At 41.5% G+C, this 18,015-nt stretch overlaps 1 protein-coding gene across 1 annotated transcript in view; it reads left to right on the top strand.

Annotated features, from left to right (window-relative positions):
• cnnm2b (cyclin and CBS domain divalent metal cation transport mediator 2b) overlaps positions 1–18,015 on the top strand; it is a gene marked incomplete at both ends in the record, with an annotated part of 29,892 nt that continues 11,877 nt past the window's right edge. Inside the window, 1 exon segment of the mRNA XM_080847315.1 lies at positions 1–1,471. Within this exon segment, the coding sequence (XP_080703441.1) occupies positions 1–1,471 (1,471 nt within the window).

Below are 18,015 nucleotides of genomic sequence, written 5' to 3'. Positions count from 1 at the left end.
ATGGCAGAGCCTTCGGTCTCAGTACCCGCTGCAAAAATGGCGTCACTTAGCCGGGTCCGAGCCCTAACTTTAATATTCTTAACTGTCAGCGGATATTTAATTATCCCGACAAGTGGCGAGGAGACGGTCATCATTGGACTGAGACTGGAAGACACGGACGACATTTCTTTCATGGATAAGGGCTTTCTCCGGGTCAGTGAGAGATCTCGGGTGAAATTGAGGGTCTACGGCCAAAACATAAACAACGAGACGTGGTCCAAAATTGCTTTCACGGAACACGAGAGGTCCAGAGTCATTGGGAGCATCGACAGCTCCGCTGGGGACAACATGAGCCAAGAGGAGCTCTCAAGATTGCATCCCTGCGGGATCAGAACTTCGGATATAATTATTCTGCCCAACATAATCTTGAATCGCAAAACTTCGGGGACTGTAGAAATTGAGGTCAAACCTTTGCGAAAGACGGAGAGGAGTAAATCGTACTACCTGTGCATCGCCACTCCAGTACCTGCCGTGGCCGGGGCGCACGATCCGTGGATGGAAAACACTTGGACTTATCACGATGGGGACGACACAAACGTCCTAGTGGTGGAGGAGAGAAAGTTCTTGCTTCCTTTTTGGCTTCAGGTGATGTTCATCTCCATGCTGCTCTGTCTCTCCGGGATGTTTAGCGGGTTGAATCTTGGACTAATGGCACTAGATCCCATGGAGCTACAGATTGTTCAGAACTGCGGAACGGAGAAGGAGAAGAACTACTCTAGAAAAATTGAGCCCGTTAGAAGCCAGGGGAATTACTTGCTTTGCTCGCTTCTTTTAGGAAATGTCCTGGTGAATACGACCTTGACCATTTTGTTCGATGATATTGCGGGAAATGGGTTGATAGCTGTCGTGATGTCCACCATTGGCATTGTTATATTTGGCGAGATTGTGCCTCAAGCAATATGCTCTAGACACGGTCTCGCCGTCGGTGCCAACACAATAATGCTAACCAAATTCTTCATGCTTTTGACATTCCCAGCGTCTTATCCAGTGAGCAAACTGTTAGATTACCTACTCGGACAGGAGATAGGCACCGTATACAACCGAGAGAAACTCCTGGAGATGCTGAGAGTGACGGATCCGTATAACGACCTGGTGAAAGAGGAGTTGAACATCATCCAGGGCGCGCTGGAGTTGAGAACTAAAACCGTGGAGACTGTGATGACACCGCTTCGGGATTGCTTCATGATCCCGGGCGATGGCATCCTCGACTTCAATACTATGTCTGAAGTCATGGAGAGTGGCTACACGCGTATCCCAGTCTTTGAGGGGGAGAGATCCAATATCGTGGACCTGCTCTTCGTGAAGGATCTGGCGTTTGTGGACCCCGACGATTCCACGCCGTTGAAAACCATCACGAGGTTTTACAGTCACCAATTGCATTATGTGTTTAACGACACAAAGTTGGACGCTATGCTGGAGGAGTTCAAGAAAGGTACGTTTTATTTGAAGCATACTGTGTGTTCTTATCCATGCTTTGTGCACTATTCATTACCCTTGTCCTACATGTGTGTACACTGCCTTTGAAGAGACACAAGTTGTGGTCCGAGTGTTTTGAGTAGGTTTTGTAATGTGCCCTATTTATATTCAAGTTAGTATGACATAATTAGTATGACATTTGTATTCCCCCTAAATCAGGACTATAAAATCAGGATAAAATCAGGATTATACTCGCTTTTTACGGGGCCATATATATTTCTCCCAAAACAATTCTAACACTTAATCTCTGTGATTTACCAAGTGCTGAGATCCACGTTGGTCCTGCAACAAGTTCAATGTTCACTAGTGCCCTGGTCAAGAGAAGGAGAGCATTGCAACTGAAAACTCAGAGCACAGGCCAGAAGGCTTGCCAGAGATGTGGTCTCAGAAAAAAAGGAGTTAAGAAAGCCTGTTTCAAACTAATAGCCAACTGATACAATTAAGAAAACGTATTGACAACCCCACTAATTGCCCCATTTTCACCTAATCATTGCTTTGCTGTTTTATTTTTAAACCAACACAATGATGAGATAAGGTTAGGGCCTGTGAGGTTTTGATATAATTAGATGCGGCAATCGTGTGTGACGTAGTCTGATTAGAGCCCATTTGTAGTCAGCCGGTGTTGGGTGTTTTGGCTTGTGGGTGTTCGCTGTTTTCGGCCACCTGGAGACAGTTTCCCTGGCTTTTACCTCGATGTGATGCAAAGCAGAATGTTCTGTCTCCTTACAGGGGCAAGTATGAGTGGACCGGTGACCAGGTTTGGTGCTCAAAGCTAGGATGGCCTGAAAAGTTTCTCTGTAAAGTCGGCACAACCAGATTTTCAGGATTGATGGCAGCATGTTTCAGGCCAGGGAAGTCCTTAGTTCAAAGACAAAAGGATGCAGGGGGGGGAGGGGGGGGGGCAATGTTTAGAAAGACGTTTCCACTCCAGAAAGAAAAAGTACAGTGAAGACCGACAAACTGAGTGACATAGGTCTGACATAATCAGGGTTTCCAAAAGCTTAGTAGTGTGATGATGATTCTCCAATGGTTATGTAGCAAAGCATTCTAATTTACTTCTTATAACTACTATGACAATAGTTCTACGCTGGAACTGATCGGTATCTTAAGGGTGTGCTTTAGGCCCCCCTCTCCTCAACCTGGTCCCCCCTCCCTCCCTTATCTTCCCGAGAGGTGATTACTTTTCACCTTCGCTTCCAACGGGGTGTTAATGTTTACAAGGCTCCCTTTCTCCCCTCTCCTTTATGTGCGAACGCATGAGGGGGACATGTGGGAAAGGTGCTTTGGCCCTCTGCAGGTTATCAGGTGAGGGCATCACGTTTCAAAACCTGCTGAAACCCCCCAATCCCCCCACCCCCACCCCATCTACCCTCTCTTGTCCAGGGTGATACTGTAGGCGATAACTTGCTTTTGTTTCCCCGCTCTTGGAATGCAGTTGCGTGGATAAACCATGGTCACCAAATGCTACAACAAAGTCACTAAAAGCACAGCCATAGTCGCCAGCTCACACAAACAGACAGACAAACAACTTGGTGAACCAACGAAACAAAACAACAACTTGGCGTAATAGTGTTTTGACTGTGGGTTAGTCACAGTCTTAGTTACCGCAGGTGCCGTATGCTACTGCTAATGCTAAGCCTGTTGGATGCATGTATTTTGAGAAAGGTGTGTTGTGTATTCTCCTAGAGTCTACGAAATCACCGGCACAAGGAACGTTTCTTTTTACTCTGAAAGTTATATAAATAAAAGTGTAGGTGAAGTGGCTCACTTTATATTAATCAAATGGCCCCACAATATGTATGGGGCCACTGAATTCCATGACCTAATGGCCTGAATGGCCAGCGGTTAATCATTTAAGCCTCAACCTCAGTAATGAATAACTCTTCACAATACCCCTCACCACACAACTGGTGTGTGTGCACAGTTGTTTGTGTGTGTGTGTGTGTGTGTGTGTGTGTGTGTGTGTTTGTGTGTGTGTGTACCTAGTCTTTTCTTTTAGATTAAAATAACTGCAACAAATCTATCACAAATATATCAAAACACCTTGACATAGATATCACTGCTGTCCAGATATACAGACAGGAAAGTAAATCACATTGGATCTGAAGTAGAGGTCTATTCACTCTTTAACACCATAAGTTAGGGACCACCCATAACATAAATGAAATGCATAGTAGCACAGTATACATGTTATACTACTTTTATTTTGGCCCTGAAATAATATTTAACTTAAACGTTCAATACTTTTATTCACTGCTTAATTATTAAGCCCAGACATTTATAGTCTAAGGCTCTAAGAAGTTGATATTTTGTTTTAACATTCTGGTAGCTAGCTGTTCTAAGAAAATGTGGCTTGTTTATACTTGATGCAATCACTTATTTCGTTTTTTATAGTCCAGCTACATGAACCAATCAGGAAACATCTACACAGACAGGCAATTCTGCACACCAATCAGTTTGCATGAAAGCAGAGTGTGGTGGACTCTTATGGTGGTAGTTATCAGCTTTAAGGCATCATTCAGCAGTTTTATTGTTTACAGTGGTTAAAGGCAGTGTACTCACTTAAGAGGTAAACAGAAAAAAATTCACCCCTGAAAAAACTGAATCTATACACAAACCTACTTATTTGCCCTTACAAAGGTATTCAGGTGTAAATTCGTTGGCAGGTCCGCAACTTAAAAGGGATGAGAAAAAAAAAAACTGTTGAATATTTAACACTGAACAGTCAGTGTTGGTGTTGGTTCTTTATGTCTCCACAGCCTCACACCACTCATTACTTTTGGGTTAATTTAGAAAAATGAAGAAACTGCAGGTAATTAATAGTTTATAAAAAAGACTCAAGACTTATCAACCATCACATTTTTACTGACCTTCTTCAGAGAAAAATATTTTCAAAAGTCCCATGACCATGCCTGCTGTGTACACAGTGTAACCATACTGTGTCCAGCATATGAATAGTTTATGTCTAAGACCTGTTTTGGCTGTTTGTAGGTTAGCACTGAACATAGGAAGAGGGGCCAAGTCTCTGTTTTTGGTGAAGTCCAAAGATAAAAGATGTTGCCAGTCGCCACGGTCTCAAAAATAAAAGCAGGGTGACCACATTCTTCTTCTTGACACAGTGTTTGTCTCAGCCCCATACATGCCAACGGTCTCAATTCTTACGTCGGTTTCTTGTTTTGACTACCGTTGGCTGAGACATAGTAATGATTTGACTGCAGTGTGTGCCGATGAAACCTTGAGTAGGGAGGGTGAGAGAGAGAGAACCGGAGAGGTAGCAGGCTGCCGTCTGACTCTACCAGCCTCATGAGGACAGTAAGCCACTATTGGAATGTTGTGGAGGGTAAGGGTGGGGGGAGGTTCAGTGGTGTTGGTCATGGTGATTGGATTTTTTTTTCTTTCTTTCTTCGTTTTGTTCTTGGCCTTGTTCCAGAGGGAACTCGCCATTGGTCTCTAAAGACTTATTGGGGTTTGGGGGGTTGCGATGCGGGTGAGGGGAGGGAGAAGGGAAAGGGTCAAAGTTTCACGTCAATCTGGCTCCAGTCGTGGCACTTGCTCAGTTCAAAGTGCTTTGTATTGTAAGTCACTGTTAATTAATGCAACGCCTCTCGTAGAGCTGCAAAGCAGTGTGAAGAAAAAAACAAAGCACGTCGGGCCCCAAAAAAAACGCACACCTGGAAAATGTAATTGGTCTCGCATTCATGTTATTTTTAGACAGGCGTTTTTGTGTGTGTTTTTTTGCCAGCGCCCTTACATACGCAGTTGCTGGGAACAATGCATTCAAATAAGAAATCGTTTTTAAGTTCTACTATTTGGGAATGTAGCTCCGATTGTAGATCAGTTTGTCATTCCAGCCACCAAGCTTAGACAAGTCAGACTGAAATTCTTTTTGACATGGCCACTCCGAACATCCTGATACAAGCGGACATTCGAGCCACTCCATAATTGAAACAATTAGCGAGTGTCTGATTCTGCAGGAAGTGTCTACAGTACCGAGCAGCAGGCTGTGGGGATAATGAGCAGCCTGAAGTTCCTGGTCGGTCCACTTACCCAGATGTGTATTGCATAGGAGGTGGTAGTGATCCGCAGGTCCCACGGGTCGGGCAGGTTTGGGTAAGCTTACCACAAAATATTGTGGGTTTAAGGGGGTCAGGTCAAAATAGCTACAGAGCAGTGTACCCACTAAGTTATAAATAACCTACAGCCGTGCAGACTTCTCTACAAAATGTTAACTCTGAACCAATTTTTCTTGAAATATGGTTTGTTATATTTGTCCCAAATTGAACATGATACTGGTTACTTAATTAAATGAATTAACCAGTTACTGGGGGGCAGAGCTAATTGGTTATATGCTGACATTTAATCCTTAATAACTACAACTTCCTCTGGGACATGCAGGCTCTGATCTATGAGGTGTCTAGATGTAACGCCCTATCCACCAAGGTCAAATGGAGGTTCAATTGTTTAATAATGTTGCTTAAAAAAAAAGCCTGTGCATCATTAGCAGGTAGGGTAGGCAGTGATGGAAAGAATCTAAGTACATTACTCAAGTTCTGTACTGTACTGTACTTGAGGTCCTTGTACTTTACTTGAGTATTTCCATTTTATGCTACTTGATGTCTCCACCTCAGCGCAGTTCAGAGGGAAATATTGTACTTTCTACCTTTATTTGACAGCTTAAGTTACTTGTTACTTTAAAGATAAAGATTTTACACAATGGATAATACAACAAGCTTTACAAATACAAGACATAGTTAAAGATTAAACTAGTGGTTTCCAAACTTTTGGGCTCCTGACATCTGACATGATAAGCAGTGTGTATTCGGATATTACTGACTTCCTGGCACTGCTGATTGCTATCATTGCTCATGCTATCATTGCCAATCTATTTTACAAATAAATACCAAATAAGTATGTAAGAAAATGTTTTGATGTTGCAAGTTACATTTATGAACCATATTAAAGCCATGTAAAAGCTAGCTTTATGCCCTTTTAACATGGTTGTGTATTAAGGCTACATCTGATGCATCACTAGCCCCTTATACATGCGTCAATGTAAAGCTGTTACATCGCGTCTGCACCGATAGAAACTTGCGAACGTGTTACAATTGCCTCATGTATAAGGGGTCTAGATGTGAACTGTTTGTTTTTCCACCGATCGTCTGAGCCTTTCGAGAGAGGTGGTTTACCACGATCGTTCGGCTCAGAAAAGGGCGTGTCAAATCAGGCCGATGTGTCATGGGGGAGTCGGTGCGTGACTGGGGGGAGACGGTGACAGGAGGCTAGAAAGTTTGAGGCTAGAAAGTTCTTGCCTGTTCTTGAAAGGAGACTGATCCAATAGGCTAGTAGGCCTACACTTTTTTATCAGTAATAAAAAGCAATTTGGTACACCATTTTAATATGGTAATATAGCCTACTGTTTTTTGCAAAATGAAAGAAAGCATATTTAGGAAACGCCACTCGAGCCTATTAATTCCGAAATTTCACCACATTGTAGGCTATATGGGCCATTCTACCGAATTCGTGTAATATGCAGTCCCTCAACAATAAAATCTATTTACAAAACAATTAGGTATTTAGGCATAGATATTAAATTAGAAAATGTTATGGTCTATATAAACCCAATGCATTACATGAGATAGTGATAAGCTAAATATATACAAAATCATCATTTATAGGGTACTTTCTATTGGGAAGTAGCTGTCCCCAACCCTGACATCTAAATTTCAATGCCTTTAAATAACACTTTTCATTTTTTTTTTTTTTTTTCAATGATTTAATTTCAAAGATCTTTATGATTGGGTTGAAACAGAACTTGGAATATTTAGATTTATTGTGGGTTTAATTTTTAAATCAATTTACTATACTCATAAAATCATGTCCCTAGTTTTCATGTCACTACCGAAACACAAGAGTTTTAGTCCATTGGCTGAGCCTGTGTTTTAGCCACGACTCTGCATTTTTTACCATGCAGTGACACTGCATCTCTGTCCCTCATGGTTGAATGGTAAGTAGCTAAATCCCATAGTTTTTATATAAATGTGTTCCAAAGTCTGAAAATCGATGTGTAACCTTAAGAATTGTCACTACCGAAACGCATGTTTTCTTCAATTAAGTAAACCTTTTGGGGTTTCATGGAAAATCTTATGTTTGTATGTGTGTACACCTCTTCAAAGATGTGTTTGCAAGCCGTGTGCTTGCTAGAATTCTTTATTTATGCTTAACGTTAGCTAGAATTGTCACTACCGAAACAGTCACTACCGAAACATATGGTAGTGACCAGATGATTTTGGTAGTGACAAAATGAAATGTAAGTAGTTCAATCCCATAATTTTTAAATAAATGTGTTGTGTGGACTAAAGGGAGGCCCAGAGCACCTTTTGGATGATTTTGGGAGAGAAATGAACATCCATCCAACAGTGCAGTCACTACCGAAACAGTGCAGTCACTACCGAAACAGATAAATTGACCTTGAAAATTTGGTAAAAAATTAATTTCTATGGATTTCATTGTGAAAATCTTCAAGAAATATTTGTAAAAATACTCTTCAGAGAAGGGAAGGAAACACAATCTGAACAGGTCAATAATAATACTTTTTTACTATAGTAAATGTGATGTTTCGGTAGTGACAATTTTTGGAAGAGGAAAAACATTCCAACACATTCTAAAAATACAATATAAAACTTGACAGTTCTTTTACTAGATATGTGTACTTTAGATATGGTACAATATACATACGGACAAAGTTTTGGGAAAAAAACATACAAAAATTCTAAATATATCCGACATGACTTTGCATCAATTCGGTAGAATGGCCCATATACTGTAACAACCCCAACACTTGCCTGCTTCCCTTGCAAATCAAAGTTTTCCGTCTATTTTTCTTACCTTCTTTCTTAGCTGTTGATGTTACTGAGCTAGAAGTTTAAGTTGTTCTGAACATATCGCGCTGCCAATGCCCAATGTCACTTCTGAGTCAAATCACTCCATCATCTCTTTGAAATTCCTTATTCCACGAGTGGTAGGCTACAATGACTGGCTGTTTTCAAATATAACTAATAGCCTAACGAAACAAAGATTTTCCTCTGCTGATCCCGCGTCTATATGGAAGTTTGTAAAATGCTCCGCAAAATGCTCCGCTGCCGGGGTTAATTCCCTTTCCTTTACGTCTACTGCTGTCTAGTAAATACATACAGACAGCCGGAAAGGTTAATAAACGGAATGAAATAGCTACACATTACACACGCTATGTTTTAATAAAACCCACGTTACTCACATAGGCCTACTGGTTAACACTAGTGTTTGTTACAGCACATAAACGTTTGTCGCTACATCCAAACTGCATCACCATTGTCTCTCCCTGTATCTGCTCCAGCCGCACCATTTTACTTGCAATGTGAATCATTTAATTTAAATATGCTTATTGCCATTTGTTGCACCTTAATCATTTTCTACAAACATGATATGCTATGTATGGTGTAGTAGACTGAGACTCTATTCACTACTGCACAAAAACTAGACACGTTTGCAAAACTAGACGTTTGCAATGAAGTAGGTAAAACAACTTTCGCCAATATCTCCGTAAGGGAGATGGGTTGTGTGCTCAAATTTCCTGGGATCAAAGAAGACGTTAGTATTCATGTGCAAACTAAAAATCACGTCTCAGGATTGCTGCGCATGCAAGTTATTTCGGGTGTCTCAACTGTAACTAATAGCCTACCACTGTCATATAATTATGAGTTCAGTAAAAGACGGAGCAAACACAGTTTTCTACAGTTGTTGAAACACATCCACGCGTAGACTCGTTTTCTTTCCATCTTAGAGTGGTTATTCAAAGAAAATATTAAGAACTATATGCTGATAGAACAAAGGGAACTTTAAGCCACTACACTGCCTGTGCACGATGCGGATCCACGTTGATGTTGTTAGTAAACAAACCAGGTGGGAGCACATCTCCGTGGTCTTTGCGCATGCCCGAGGCAATGTAAACGCTTTACATTTTGCACATGTAAACACGTAACGACAAGAGCCGTTTCCCTTGAAAATTTTCAAACCTACACGCGAATACGATACGATAAACTGTTCTGATCACATTGGCACATGTATTAGGGCCTAGTGTCTTTTCATGGGCCTCTGTGCAGTTGGTTTTGATGGTGACTAGATGCAGGTATTACATTGATGTATTACTTACTGTTTGACAACCAGCTCCAACTATAAGGTTGTACAACCACTACTTCACCTCTTAACTAAACCTGCCAAGCAGTTTTTCAAAGGTTTTCTTGAACATTAAAGAAGTATGAGAAATGGCACCTCATGCATCAACACTATCAATAATACTCAATTCAGGTAGACCTTAGTTGACCTCATAGATTAAGCTTTTGCTCATGTAGAGGTGTTGCTCTGTTGCCTTGGACGTGGTCGCGCACAAGCGGCTCCTGTTGCCGTAATGCGATAAAGTCAAGATTTGGATTTTAAAATGTGTTGGTTGTGAAATGCCCCTTCACACCTTTCAAGGGTCCGACTCGACCCCGAACGGAAGTCCACATGATGCCCTTGGTACGTTTTGGCAGTTTCCTAACATGGATCACACAAAAGCTTTCGGTCTTATTTTACACTGCGCCGTTCACCAACTCCAGCAACTCCATCAAACCATTTTAGTCTTCACCCTAATGTAGGCCAATCTATGCTTAATTCTGATTTGATTGCTGCCTTTTCACACTCTGTGTTTGCAGCGAAGGTATTTGGCCTAGTTATAATTTTCAAGATGGTTGTTTCATTTTTTCCCTGTCCACAGACTGAAACTCTGTCGAACTGGAATGGTTTTGTTTGAGCTTTGTTCCTGGTAACACTTGCTGATGCGGGAATAAGACGGCGGATTAGGTGGCGTCATGTTGGCATGTGTTGAGCTCAGTGCCCGATGTGGGATACCCCTTTGAACACCGCGTGGTGCCTCTCTCCCTCTCTCACTTAAACCACTCTTTCCACATTCACCTACTCAGACCTTATGGTTCTCACTGCAAACATTCTTCCAACTTTGCTCTTGTAGCGTTCATGTACATAATTGTCACCCTCTCCTCATAGACTGCTGAAAATAAAAAAGAACACAACAGTGCAAACCACAATGAGATTCTAGAATGTTCAGAAGAGTGCTGATCTTGTTGCCATTGGAACATTTGGACATGCAAAGCCTCTTTCTTCTCAACGGTACAGACATACAATGCATGAAGTTATAATGTGACTGGTGCTACAAGCCCCTTGGAACAAGCTTTGCCTCTGAAATGGCCTACATTCCACAAATTCTGGTGCAACATGAATTGGATTTAAAACCAGATTAGCAAAACAATTGAGAAGTGTGAATCCTGCTCCTACAGCCTTCATACAATCTGTTTGATCTAACATTATTACTTCATGTCTCAAGGGCTCCTTCAAAAAAAACATGCCCATCCTTTTTTCGTACTGGCACATTTACCCCAGAATCCAGAATGAGTTACTAAAACATCACAAGTGTCCAAAACTAAACACGGAGGGTGAAATCATGAAGTCGATGCATTAGAAACTTAACTCAACAGAAAAAAGACAAGTTATTGATACAGTTAAAAGAAGAACCAAATAACACTAAAGGGTGCATTCCAACTTTAGTGTTAAACAGTTTTGAGTAAAACTCTTTAGAGTGGCATCTAAACTGTGTAGACTCTTTAACAGTTACATTTACAATGTCTGTACTGTGTGCTATTAAAACAGATGTTAAAGAGCTGCACTCAAGTTATTCAAGTCATTTTAACTGCAATTATGCAATTGGATATACTGTAGCTCTGACCGTAGTGTGTGCCCAGAGGCACTTGTTTTAATCAGTTTCAGGTCCAGCACTGGCAGTCATAATAAAAGTGGTGCTTCACAAATGTGTCCTGCCTGGCAGCAGCAGTGTAGGATAACTTTATTAGCAGGATAACTGAATTTGACAGGAAGAGCTGCCATTACCACAAGAGGCTCAAACACTGACCTCAAACCAGTAAACACAGTGGTTTTAATTTGATCCAAACTCCATTCTTCCAGTGGATATTGTCCCGGTGCCACTATGTCTTGCAATTCACAGAATACAGACTCAAAACCTTTTAGATAAAACTGAATTTACATGATAATACTCTAAAAGTAGTGTTCACTTCTCGACTGATAAGGATAATAGACTTCCTAAACCAGAAAGAGTCCTCTGATATCCTCTGATTCTCATAGTGCCACAAGGAAGTCTAAAGTCGTCTTCTCGACCATGATTGGCTCCTGGTCCGGTAGCTAAAATGGTCTCGTCTCACAGTTTGTCACTGGCTTTTGGCCAAGGGTGGAATAACACGGTTGGTTGGTTACCGACTTTGTCATCACTGCAACAAGCCTGAGCTCCAAGGAGAACGTGCCTCGGGTCTGGTAAGATCAATAAGAGGCTAGACTGGGTGTGGTAAGATCGATAAGGGGTTATCGATCTTACCACAGTTCTGGTGAGATCAATAAGGGTTAGACTGGGTGTGGTGAGATCAATAATGGTTAGAATGGGTCTGGTGAGATCAATAAGGGTTAGACTGGGTGTGGTACGCAGGAAGAACCATGGTTGTGCTATTGCAGCCAGGACACAGATAGTCCTGAGAACTGGCCTGAGAGAGGGGCAAAACAAAACTATACTGGTGTGACCTTCAGCCAGTCTGCGTAGTGGTTCGGCAGAGGATCATTCTAATTGTTGTCTTTGTGCTCATTGTGTGGAAGCTCTGGAGAGAAGGGCACAGAGATTACCTGGTGTGTTTGCAAGCACAACACAATCCAGCCATCAAACAATGAACAGTATTGGGCCCAGTGTAGCTGCTTTTTGCAGGCAGTGAGCAGTGATTCAAAAGTGGCCCTGTATTACAATTCTGTAATATGTTTGTCTTTTGTTGCACAGAGGATTATTGTGAAATGAGGTATTGTTCGTGTTTACACAGAAATATTTCCATGTTTGCTGTATTAGTGAGAAATTAGTCAGTACTTTGTAATTAGTAAATTTGTATTATGCAATTTGGATTAACCAGGATTAACTTGTTGGCTTGTTAATGGAATCAAGTGGGTGATGATATATTACGCCAGAGTGGCATCTTTTAGAGGTTTGGTTGTACTTGACATGCTTTTTGAGTTTATGTGTTATTTACTAATTGAAATATAATGACATGCCATTGTAAAAGTCTTCAGGCTGGATACTGATTTGATGCTCATACTTTCTATAAATAGAGAGCCTTACAGCTATACAAATACACAGAGATGTATAGTGTATTTGCCAGGCCTGCTAAGTTACACTTTCCGGTAATTTTGTCTTCCCCAGTAAAAGTATCTGCATTGCGCAGTATTCATAAGAACAAACACACTCAAACACACACTCTCTCTCTCTCTCTCTCACACACACACACACACACACACACACACACATACACACACACACACACACACACACACACACCTGCACACATTTCAGAGTGTGCTTGAAAGACACACACTCACATACACACCTTAAAAAACCCATGTACACACACATTCTGCATGTTTTCTTTTTTTGAGGCAGTTCAGTCTTCACTACACTGTATCAACGTTCAACGCTTCCCTTGTTGACAAACATTTTTGACATACCAAATATGTGCCTCCTGTAGTGCTTGAGAAGTCAACAGTTTCTTCATCCAGAGGGTATCGCTGCAAGGTTGCTTGGTCATCTTGAACATATTAAGCGAACATACTTTTACCTTCCTAGTGAGGTTTAGGTTGAAATGCCCTCTGCACTTGTTGCTGTTCATGTGTCAGACGTGTTGTTATTGGGTTTCCCAAAAAAACAAAACAAGAAGATTTTGGACTCAATTTTAGAGTTCAGGCCTTGACCAACTTCCAGACTTTTCAGACATAACAAATACCACTTACTACCATTTATAATAATATTTATACTTCCCTTGTGTTTTGGAACATGTGACCTTTTTCTTCTCTTTACAGTTATGTGGTTGTAGGACAGTCCCAACTCAGATGTCTAACAGCAAGTCAGTGTCGTAGAAAACAACAAAAAACAGGAAACCTGCTTTTCAGTATGTGTCTGTTTTCAAAGTGCCAAGTTCAAATCCTCTTCAGATTCAGATCCTTTTATTCCCCCCCATCCCCCCCCCCCCCCCCCCCCCCCCACTATCTCACGCCGACCCTCTGTAAAGTCAGTTCAACCTCACCTCACAACATCAGTTCAACTTCACCTGACAACATCAGTTCAACTTCACCTCACAACATCAGTTCAACTCCACCTCACAACATCAGTTCAACTTCACCTCACAACATCAGTTCAACTTCACCTCACAACATCAGTTCAACTTCACCTCACAACATCAGTTCAACTCCACCTCACAACATCAGTTCAACTTCACCTCACAACATCAGTTCAACTTCACCTCACAACATCAGTTCAACTTCACCTCACAACATCAGTTCAACTTCACCTAACAACATCAGTTCAACTTCACCTCACAACATCAGTTCAACTTCACCTCACAACATCAGTTCAACTTCACCTCACAACATCAGTTCAACTTCACCTCACAACATCAGTTCAACTTCACCTCACAACATCAGTTCAGGCCTCTGCTACTCTCCCCCGTGCAGGCAGGAGCTCTACCCACTCACCCTCAAAGTCTTGAATGTGCCTTCTCCCCCTCCTTCCTGCCATCACCCTCTCCCGCCTCCCCCTTCTCAACCCCTCAGCCTGCTGCTACCCAGCCCGGCCCCCCCGTATTGTGCTCTTGCCTGTTTCCCTCAGTGTTGTAAATTACAAGCGACACCAACCAGAGTCTAATGCCTTACCATGGAAGCCATCCAGCTTGCACTTTTTTCCCCCTTCCCTTCCCTTCACTCTTTCTTTTTTTTTTCTTTTGGAAAGCCGTGGCCTAGCATCATTGATTACACCCAGTTGAGTGTCCAACCCCCCCCCCCCCCCCCCCCCCCCCCACCCTCCACCCTCCTTCAAAAAAGGCTCCCATGCCAGGAGGGTTGGTGGGGGGTAGTCGCAAATAGAAGCACGCAGGGAGTGAGTTACAGTTACACACGAGTGCCTGGAATTGGTGCACAATGACCTCCTCGCACCAAAGCGCTCGGGTGTGCTAACAACAATTACAACAGTCATTTTAGAAAAGGCAACATGGTTGTACGGTTAAGCAGGGCACAATCTTTTGGACCTTTGAAGGTGAAAATGAAAAGCCTTATGTTAATGAGGCTGGTGCTATCCCTTAGAACAACATGTTGATATCACGTGTTCCTGTTGTTTGTGATTTATCTGTCTTTCTCTACCCTCTCTCTCTTTTTCTCACACACTCACTATACATACATATACACACATAACCTTCACACACACGTTTCTTGACCAGATGCTTCTAGGGGACTCTGTGATTAAGCATCATAGTTGACTTGGTGATTTGGGTTAATGAATGCATTCCTGCAGCTCAGAACTAAGTTTTTTTTTTCCCCTCACTGGCGCTTAGCTCTTGCTAGCTTTAAGGATTTCTGTCACCATTAATTGTTTTCATTGAGGTTTTAATTATAGTTTTGCAAAGCTGTAAACAGCAAGGGCCAAGAATGTTTCTGTTTTTTTTTAGGATAACATATTGCACCTGTAACAGAACACCTATACATTGTCATAGGCTCTAATCGTGCTAACAGCACAATGTTTAGGCCTAGACCGTTCATTTATGATCCAGATGCCTTTATCCAAATTGCACCATTGATGGCACCATTAGTTCATTTTGACTAGTTTTATTAATTAAAGCTTATTTAATTTTAACTAGTTTCACAGGGAACCTGATTGAAAGTAGAAACATGGCTTGACTTGAATATAATAATTGCATTATAAGCTAACACAAGGATTTAGTGTATTTCTAGTTTATTTTTTTCAATGTATAACATCGATAATAATAAAGTGTGATAAAGAGTATGTAAGCCTGGCTAACTCTCAGCTAGCGATCTTAATAGTTTCATAGCTGATTGGGGACAGCATAGTACTACATTTGTGCCCCCTACCTCCTCTCCCTTCACAGACATAGATTTAGATTTAGTCATTTAGCAGACGCTTTTATCCAAAGTGACTTACAAGGACAGGGACAATAACCAGAAAGTTTGACCAAGGTGGTGGAGGCTAAAGGCTACATGAAGCATGAAAGCATTTATATGATTGAAAGATATTTAGTCTAGCATTAGTATCGCCATCAACATCAATTGATATGTATACGTTACAGTAACTTACCGGTAGTCAAGGCAAACAGACCCTGTGGGTCTACATTTAAGCACTCAAGCTTTTGAGCTAGCTAATAGTCTGATCATTAATGTTAACCGATCAGCGTGCTACTAAACTGCCTACAGGATAGCCATGCTTACATTACATTCGTAATTCATCATTCTCTGAAAATATTTTGGATTTTTTTTTTACTTGCATTCCCCGAGTATGAATAAACACTTAAACTGTCAATATTTTAGCCACTAAATCCACTGGATTTCAGTGGGTTAATAACACCATTTCTGACTATGTGGGCTTATACCTGTGACAGCCCATTGCTTTGCCTTGCTGTGTTTGCTACAGTGCTACTCACTAGCACCTCTTGAGGTAGAACGTGGTGTTACGAGGGAGGATAGTGTGGCCCTAGCTGATTATCATGCTAACTCTAATAGATTCCGGGCAGCACTGTGCCCACTTTCTTCACATTCTGTTGCTATGTGTAGCTTATTTTCGGATGTTTTACTACAGTCCTAACATGAAGCACCTTTAAACAAAAGAAAAATTATAATCATCATTTTACTTTAAAGCTCATGCAACTAATTATGCTTTCCTTCTCCGTGAAAGTCACTCAGCTTGTTGTACGACCCTCTACCGTGGGGGGGCGGGGGGGACTATGCAATTTCAGTCTGTGTGTCTCAGAGTGTAACGCCTCAAACAGGGAGGGAGGTCTTGTGACCGTCGACCTCCCTTCGTCGACGGCCCCTTAATGATCAGGGGTCCATAAGCGGCCTTAACCAAACAAAGCCCCGACAGGCTCAGTGGTGAGACATGCTCAGTGGTGAGACTGTTGTGGGTTAAATGGTCTGGTTTCAAACCCGATTCTTCTTTAAACACAATTATATTCTCATAAATGATGTTATGTTATATTATGTTGTTTTTGCCAAAACCTGCTTTAGAATTACTTTTGTTTCCTCTCTTCTTCTCTCTCTCCCTACATGTAGGCTATGAGAGAGAGTGAGAGAGGGAGAGTAAGAGAAAGACAGAAAGAGAGTTCCTCAATGCAAGGGGCTTTTCTGTCGTTTCCTGGACCAGGATAAAGTTTTGTGTATTGTTGAAGCAACAGGTGGCAATCTAAATAGATCTAACAACTACATTGTGTGACATCAATATCACAACATTAGAGGACCTTTAGAAAGACCTTATCCCAGACCGGTACCATAATATCCAGGTTGGCATGCAACAGAAACAAATAATGTTTGCATGCATTCCATGCGGAGATTTTGTGATGGTAAAAAATAACTATGGGACAGAAAGTTAATGTCAGTGGGTCTGAGTTGGAATGCCAGTGGCAAGAAGCCTGTTCACGTACTTGTACAGATGGTTGGGTACTTTTAGGTTTTCCTGGCTCAATAATTTAGAAAGTCCAATCACTGGGCTACAAGGACATGTGTGACATAAAACCTTTAGATTCTGCATGTGTTTGAACTGGGACTACTGTGTCAGTAAAATCCTGATCCCAAAACTGCTCCTAGAAAGCCTGAAAGAGTTTCATGGGCAAGGGCTTTTATTTTCTGATACCGCCCAGTGGACTATACGTTATCCTGTTTGTTATAGAACTTGTCGAAAAGGTACAAGGCATTCCACCAAAATATCTCTTTTTAAGTGAGTTTGCTGCTGTTTCGTGGCTTTCTTCACACAAATAGTACTCTAAAGTCCCAGATGAGGCTTGGCAACGTATTACTTGCTGACTTCAAGTTACAATGAATGGCTGTTACCTTAAGTGACCAGACTTCTTTGCGGAATGATATGAATGATGTGATTGCAGCGGTCATTCATGGTTTGCAGTGGTGATTATGAAGAAATATCAGACCTCTGAACGTTGGGGTGTCCTTTTGAAATCCACAGAACCTTTTGCAGCATTCTGAATAGCCGTATAATAATTTCGTAATCATAATTTCTTAATCGAATACAATAATTATACTACCTAAACTGCGCTATTACCTAAACTGGGAATTTGTATCCTGGATTTGCCTTTATAGAGAAGTTGGACCACCCTGCAAAAATAAAAAAAATAAAGCTTTTACAGCACGAGGTCGTCAACTATATGGCCAAAAGACATGGGTTAGCATGCTAGCAAGCCTTTTATCAGTGTCACCTGTGCTGTTGGTGTTTGTAAGGTTGCTGCATGTATTTTCTTTAAGTTAAGTATGTGCTAAGACTGAGGGTGTAAAATGCTGAAACATTTGGCAATGACAGAGCTG

The sequence above is a fragment of the Sprattus sprattus genome, assembly GCF_963457725.1.
Source record: "Sprattus sprattus genome assembly, chromosome: 1".
Taxonomy (NCBI): Eukaryota; Metazoa; Chordata; class Actinopteri; order Clupeiformes; family Clupeidae; genus Sprattus; species Sprattus sprattus.
The sequence above is the reverse complement of the archived record's forward strand: the minus strand, read 5'-3'. Positions and strand labels throughout refer to the sequence as shown.